Source organism: Marmota marmota, unplaced genomic scaffold (genome assembly GCF_001458135.2).
Source record: "Marmota marmota marmota unplaced genomic scaffold, marMar, whole genome shotgun sequence".
NCBI classification, from domain to species: Eukaryota; Metazoa; Chordata; class Mammalia; order Rodentia; family Sciuridae; genus Marmota; species Marmota marmota.
In genome coordinates, this window is record NW_026000207.1 from 1,615,041 (window position 1) to 1,622,242 (window position 7,202).

The 7,202-nt window shown below is 53.3% G+C and overlaps 1 protein-coding gene across 1 annotated transcript in view; it reads right to left on the reverse strand.

Annotated features, from left to right (window-relative positions):
• Positions 1-2,049: 2,049 nt before the first annotated feature.
• The window catches only part of Eddm13 (epididymal protein 13), a 24,651-nt gene continuing 19,498 nt past the window's right edge, over positions 2,050-7,202 (reverse strand). The window contains exons 7-9 of the mRNA XM_048791475.1: positions 4,653-5,062; positions 4,495-4,532; positions 2,050-2,289 (exon numbers count right to left, since the gene is read on the reverse strand). Of these exons, the coding sequence (XP_048647432.1) occupies positions 2,265-2,289; positions 4,495-4,532; positions 4,653-5,062 (473 nt within the window). The 3' untranslated portion in view covers positions 2,050-2,264. The remainder of the gene's footprint in view (positions 2,290-4,494; positions 4,533-4,652; positions 5,063-7,202) is intronic.

Consider the following 7,202-nt stretch of genomic DNA (forward strand, 5'->3'; position numbering starts at 1 on the left):
GCCCCTGCACAGGCGGGAGCCGGGCGCGGGTGGCAGCTATCTGGGCGGTCGCTGGCGGCTTTCTGAAAGCGTCGCGGTCACCACGGTAACACTTTCCGCCCTGGCGTGGTGATGTCACATGCAGGTCGTCTGCGCGTGCGCTGGGGGAGGAGGCGGGTCCGTGGGGAACGGGCGTCCTGGCCTCTTGGGTGCTGTCGGACGGTGGGCTGGTGGTGACCTCTGGTGTGCGTTGGCCTCTGTACGATTTGCCTCGCCACCTGAGTTAGATTCGATTGGCGAGACAGCCGTAAGGATGAAAGTTTTCTCCATTTGAGTATAGAAGTGTCAGTGCACCAAGTGCAAGTGTCCATATTTCTGCTCCCTTTTAAGGGATAATCTGGACACGGGTTCATAAACACAAAACATCACCTCATTCTTTTTTCTTTCTTTTTTGGTACTGTTGTAGGGACAGATGAGGCAGAACAGAAAAGAAAGCAGGAAACAGTTTTATTTGGCTGCAGCCAGCTTCAGAAGGTGCAGGTTTTGCTGGAATCAATCCCCTGAACCCCGAGTTCAGGTAGTTTCAGAACTTAATACCCGGCATGTAAGGGGAGGGGCTCAGAAGTTCACATAAAAGCAGCTTTTTCTTTCACTGTTCCAGGCAAGTTAACCCTCCAAGGACAGCACCTGAGAAGGGGGGAGCTTCTTCTCCCCTCTTTCCTCCCCCTGCCAGCTGTTACCATGGAGCCCAGTTGGTAACTCCTCTTATCCTAAAAATGTAGACATCTCTGAAGCCCAGCTCCAGGCCAGAGGCCTAAAAATCACGTTTCATTTGCAAACCCACTTTTACAAACTTCTGGATAAATGTTTGTGAAGCAGCACCTGGAGTGCTGCAGGCCAGTGGCCAAGTAATAGAGCAACAGGAAAATAGGAAGTTTACCTGCATTGAACTCTTGTAGAGACTCTGCTGTTGATAGTCCTAAAATCAATCATGGTGAAGGTTTCTGGAGAACCGTAGGTAAGGTTTTCTGAGGAGAAGAGCGTGCCACTACAGAACTGGATATTCAGCTCAGGGGCACTAGACCACTGAAACCCATCCCCAGCCCTATTTTTTATTTTACTTAGAGACAGGGTCACACTGAGTTGCTGAGGGCCTCGCCATTGCTGAGGCTGGCTTTGAAGTCGAGGTCCTCCTGTCTCAGCCTCCTGAGCTGCTGGGATTACAGGCGTGTGCCACGGCGATCACCTCATTCTTATATCAAAAGATTGGCAAGTGGGCATACAGTTACATATTTTAAAACAAAATGCTTAAAATATGTTTAAATTATCCATTTCAACCAACTTGATGAACTAACCAGATGTTGCTTCTATTATGATAGGACTTCTGTGCTGTTAGTTTGCAGATGATAAAATAAGGCATTAAGAGGTTATAACTTCTGCAGGGCACGGTGGTACACGCCTGTAATCCCAGCAGCTCAGGAGGACGGCGAGTTCAAAGCCAGCCTCAGCAACTTAGCAAGGCCCTAAGTAACTTGGCGAGACCCTGTCTCTAAATTTAAAAAAAATAAATATTAAAAAGGGGTGAGGCTGGCTGGGGATGTGGCTTGGTGGTTAAACGCTCCTGGGTTCCATTCCCTGTACCAAAAGAGAGAGACAGACAGACAGACAATAGCTTCCTCCACATTGCTGTATCCAATAAGAAGTGGAACTGGGATTGAACCCAAGAAAAGCATGTCCGGAGCCTCGGCTCAACCAGGACACTGGGCCTCCCCAAATGCAGGCAAGAATATGCTGCTGGACGGGGGACACAGCTGCTCCTGGGGCAGCCCCCAGGTCTTTACACAAAAGAATAGGGATGCTGGAATAAGGTCCGCCGAGGCCAGTCCCAGCTCTGCCACCGTGTGACCTTGGGCCAGCATCGAACCCTCTGAGCCGGCTCCCTCCACCTGTACAGCTAAAGCTCCGTAGAACCTTCTAGTAGGATTGGTACCTGTATTAAATGATAGGTGACCTACCCCTGTCCCCTGTGTTAATGCTCTGCGTTGGGTGGGTGGAAGAATCAAGCACTTAGCCATTCAACAAGTGTGCATTTAATGGGGGGGGGGGGTCGACAACGTCTGGAGACCCCCCAAGAGGTTCACTTGGCTACTCTGGGCCCATCCTCTAACGCAGCCTCAAAGAGGCAGACAGAGCTGCTGCCACCCTCCACGCTGGCCGTCCAGGGGACAGAGGATTCTCTGGGAGTTGGAGGACCCTGAAGGTTGAGTTGGGCAAAAGGACGCGCACTAGAAAGCACAGCAGGGGTCGTTCCTGAGGAAGGGAAGAAAGGGGAGGGCAACAGTCTGTGGGTGCCCTCGTGTCTTCACGTCCTCGTGCACTGCCAGGCCACCCACGGTGCTCACCCACGGTGCCCACGCACCTCTGCGTGGCCCTCTGCAGCTCAGCCCGGCCACCTTCTTCCTGGGCCCCTCTCCCCTCACTATGTTCTGCCCACAGTGTCCCCCCCCACTGGCTCCTCCCCATCTCAGCAGGGGCTCAGAGCAGGGGGCTCTTGTCGCCCACAGTGGGGAGAAGGCTGCCTGGGTCACAGCACCTGTGAGTGCTCGGGCGCTTGCTTGTCCCCACCTGTCACTAGAGGGTCCGCTCCAGGAAGAGGGACTTCTCCCGGAAGCCACTCTACACCCTCATTGCAGAGCCAGGGTCAGGCCCATGCGGCCTGGAGCCCCAGGTGCCACAGCTCCCAAAGGAATCGCCCAGAAAAGGGGCTCTCACACTGCTCTGGAGTGGAGGGCCGGGTCCTGCCTGCACCCCTCTAACAAAGGTCCTGTTTTTAATAATTGAGGCAAAATTCACCTGACGTAAAACTCCCCCTTTTAACCATTTTAAAGTCTGCAGTTCGGTCTTGTGTTCATACCCTCATGATGTTCATGCCATCATGACTAATAGCAGAAATTTTCATCACCCCCCAAAAAAGAACCCCCTTACTGCCCCAGCCCCTGGCAACTAGCAGTTGGCTTTCTGTCTCAGGCTTCGTCTATTCTGTACATTTCATATAAATGGAATCGTACACTGTGGTCTTTTGTGTCAGGCTTCTTTCACTTAGAATAACTTTTTCAAAGATTCACCCATGTGGTGGCATGTATCAGAGATGCGTTCCTGTTTATGGCTAACTAGTATTCCAGGGTACCAATGTACCCTATTCTGTTCATGCGTTCATCAGCAGATGGGTACAGCCAGGCCCAGCTGTTTGTGTACCGCCTGTGGTTGCTGTGGCTGCAGTGGACACAGTCTGGCTTGCCAAGCCAGAATACTTGACTGGCTGGCCTTCACAAAGAACATTGTCCCCCTCTGGCCTAAAGGGTCAGATACTCTCATACCAAAACAGAAAGGTGTGACTCGTGCTGCGAAGAACGGTCAAGGGGGGCGGGGAGCATCATTCCTCCATTGCCGCCAGCTGCCCTACAGTGGTGTCCACCCCTGAGCCCCAGGGGGTGCCTAGGTGAATCTTGAGGCTCAGGAGGAATGTTCCAGGCAGGCAGAGGGAGGAACACCATTCCTGTCTGAGGGACCAAGATGCCTTCCTGTGAACTCAAGATTCTTCTCCACCCTGTTCACCACTGAGTGCAGGATCCATCCATGAAAGGGTAGCTGATCAGGGCTGGGGCTGGGGCTCATGGTAGAGCACTCGCCTGGCACACGTGAGGCCTGGGTTCGATCCTCAGCACCACATAAAAATAAATAAAATAAGGGTATTGTGTCCAACTACAACTAAAAAATAAAACATTTTTTTTTTAAAAAAAGAGTAGCTGATCAATAAAAATTCATTGGGTAAGTTCCCCAATAAGTTAGACACAGAATTTCACTTGACCTCACAATTCCATTCCTAGGTGTGTACTCAGAAGAGTTTTACAGGTTCAAACAAAAATTTGTCCACAAATGTTCATGAAAGCACTGTCCTCAACCATCAAAAAGTGGAAATGACCTAATGTCTTTCAACTCTAAGTGGATAAATGAGTGTGGTAGATCCACGCAATGGAACACTATTCAGCCATACAAAAGAATGGTGTGCCAACACACACCATGACCTGGGTGAGCTTGGCCAAGTGCATGAAGCCAGCCACGACACAGAGTGGGAGTCCACTTACAGGAAAGGTCCAGAATGTGTGGACCAGTAGAGACGGACAGTGCACTCCTGGCTGCCCGGGCCATGGGGAGGGACGCCTAAATGGTAGTTCCCCTTTTCTGAAGGTAGTGGGGATGAATGTCGCTAGGGGCACGTTCTGTGTTCTGTGTATCTTTTCACATTTCTAAAAACCCAAGACAAAAGGTGTCGAGTTCATTCACCAAGGAGCCCCCCGCCCCCCGCACGCCTGCTTCACTCCCAGTGGGCTTAGTGGGCCACCTGGGCGGCCACTCAACATGAAGGGCGGTCACCTGGGGCTCCCCCACAATTCTGTGATTCTGTGACTGGAGCCTGCAGACCGCCGCGCTGCGCCACCCTCCCGGCCGTCATACCTGTTGTCCACATCCGGGTTACAGTAGTGGCAGTAGCACTTGGGGAGACGGGGCCAGTCAGAGGAAGAGGCAAACAGAAGCAGCAGGTGAGGTGCAGGCCCGCCCCTTCCCGCCACGTCCCCCCTTCCCCTCTGGGTCCAGAGCCCTCTGCTGCTCACCCAGTCTCCTCTGTTGTAGGACACGAAGAGGAAGGTCATCATCATGTAGGCGCACCTGAAGAAGTTCCAGTTGGGCCTCTTCACGTGGAGCTTCTTGGGAAGGCTGGTGACCAGGACAGGCTTGACTGAGGGGACAGGTGGGGCTCTGGCTGTTCCACAAAGCGTCGCCCTTGGGAGCTCCACCCCGTCCCCACAGCCTCCCATCCAGACCCGGCCCAGGCTGACCCCGGCCCCGGGCCTCATCAGACCCCTGCCCCTCACCACTGGCCTGGATCCGCACATGGGCCTCTGTGGCACCCTCAGGTCCCTCCCGGGAGGCACCCGCCTGGCCCTGCTGCTTCCTCGTTCAGACCTCGGGGCCACCACGGTGCTCCTGCCCCCCCAGCCTTCTCTCCCTCCCCTCCGGGTCCCAAGTGTTCCATTCAGGGAAACCCACGTTGTTCAGGCCCGCAGGCCTGCCCAAGCAGCCCCAGGTAGGAGCCCTGACCACTGCTGCTGGACAGGTAGATGCACATCCAACACACACAGAGTGTGCGTTCTCCTGCTGAAACTCAGGAAGAGGTCCCCTTCCCTTTCGGACAGTGTCACTGGGTCCCTTGGAAGTGGGGGCAGGTTGTAGGGAATCTCAAGCCTCCTGCCCCAGCTCTAGGACCTGAGCCCGTCGCTGGGTGATGCAGACCTGGGGACGTAGCCCTCCCGTGGGGACCACGTGGCTCCTCACTGCCCTCTAGCCCTCTGGCTCCATCCTGAGGGCCGCTGTGCTGTGGGCTGTGTCCCTTCTCTCCCTGTCTGCAGGCTGTCAACGCTCCCTGCATTCTGGCTCAACGCTTTTTCAGTAAAAAAAAAAAACCTGTTCCCTCTCTTCTCCCTTTGTGGAAAGAGGTTCTGGATGGGAGGGCATTTTGTTTTGAAATTTCACCAGCAGCAGCCTGTCCGCAGGTATGCCCTCCCATGCAAAGGCAGATTCTAGGTTCACGTTAAGAAATGAGTTTTCAGCCAAGCATGGGGTGCACGCCTGTAACCCCAGCTACTTGTAAGGTGGAGGAGGCTCACAAGTTGGAGACCAGCCTCAACGACCTAGGCCCTGTCTCAAAGTAAAATGAGGAGGCTGGGGAGGTGCCTCCTGGTGGAGCCTGGCCTCATGTGCTGAGGCCCTGGCTCAAGCCCAGCCCTGGGGGGGAGGGGGCATGGTCTTTTTTCTCTGCACACCTGGTTCCTCTGTCCCCTGTCTCTTGCCAGGTGACTGGATGGGACGCACACCTGGGAGAACACCACTGTGGGAGTGGTAAGGACACATGTCTCCTGGGATCTCGGGAAGGGACCTTAGATGCTGCAGCGTCACACGCTCCTGGTGACTCCTTAACACACAAGATGTCCCCTTCCGGGGCTGGGCTGGGGCTCTTGGCAGAGCTCTTACCTGGCATGTGTGAGGCCCCGGGTTTAATTCTCAGCACCGCATGTAACTATATAAATAAAGGCCCATCAGCAGCTAATAAAGACATTTTTTAAAAAGGATGTTCCCTTCCATTCCTGGCTTGCCAAGACTTTTTTTTTTTTTTTATCATGAATAACTGTTGAATTTTATCATCTTTTTCTGTATCTACTAAAATGATAAATCTGATATTACATGAGAATCTTCACATATTAAGCCATCTGTGCATTGTTGAGATAAACTTAATTTGGTCATAATTTAAAAAAAAATATTTTGCCTGATTAGGTTTGTTAATTCTAGTCTGGAATTTTTCATCTGTGTTTGTGGGAAAGATTAAATGAAAGTCTCCTCTCTGGTACTCTCTCAGAGCTTTTATCAAGGTGGCTTTGTCCTCAAAATGAGTTGGAAGTGACCGATTTTAATTTTCTGGAACATTCTGTGGGAGATGTTAGCCTTCACAGTTGAAGGGCCCCGTGAGGCTTCTGGGAAGGGACCCTCTTTATATTCCTTCATTCGCTCTTGCATACTGCCCCGGCCGCCTGCCCTGCCTTCCCAGGTCTGGTCTCCCTGCCCCTCTTTGGTCCCCTGTGGTCTGCTCACTAATTCCCCTGGCTGCTTCCAAGCCCAGCGGGGGTCTGGATCCTAATTTCATTCCATACTCTCTGAACCATAACCCCAAGAGACATTTTCAGGAATTTCTTGTGAATTCAGTAACCCTGGCTGCGTTAAAGCACTTGTCTCCATCGTCTGGGTCACCTGGCGCCACCTGCTGTCCTCTGACTTTCCCTCAGTTTCCATCCACATAACCCTACTTCTCCAGCGAGAGAGAGGGGACTCGGTGGTCAGCAGGAGAAGCACCTTGGGTGTGCCCGGGTGTGCCACTGTCCGCCACGAGCGATGCGGACCATGGGACCAAGTGGCTCAGAACAGGAGCTGCCAGATGCAGGCTCCTGCCTCCAGCTGCCCGGACTTCCTCTTCTCAGGGCTTTATCATGCCCAGAGGATGGCGCTCACCCCCACCCCAAGATGCTCACCCCCCAGGGAAGGCGCTCCCCCACCCAGGGAAAGTGCTCACCCCCCAGGAAAGACACCCCCAGGGAAGGCGCTCACCCCCACCC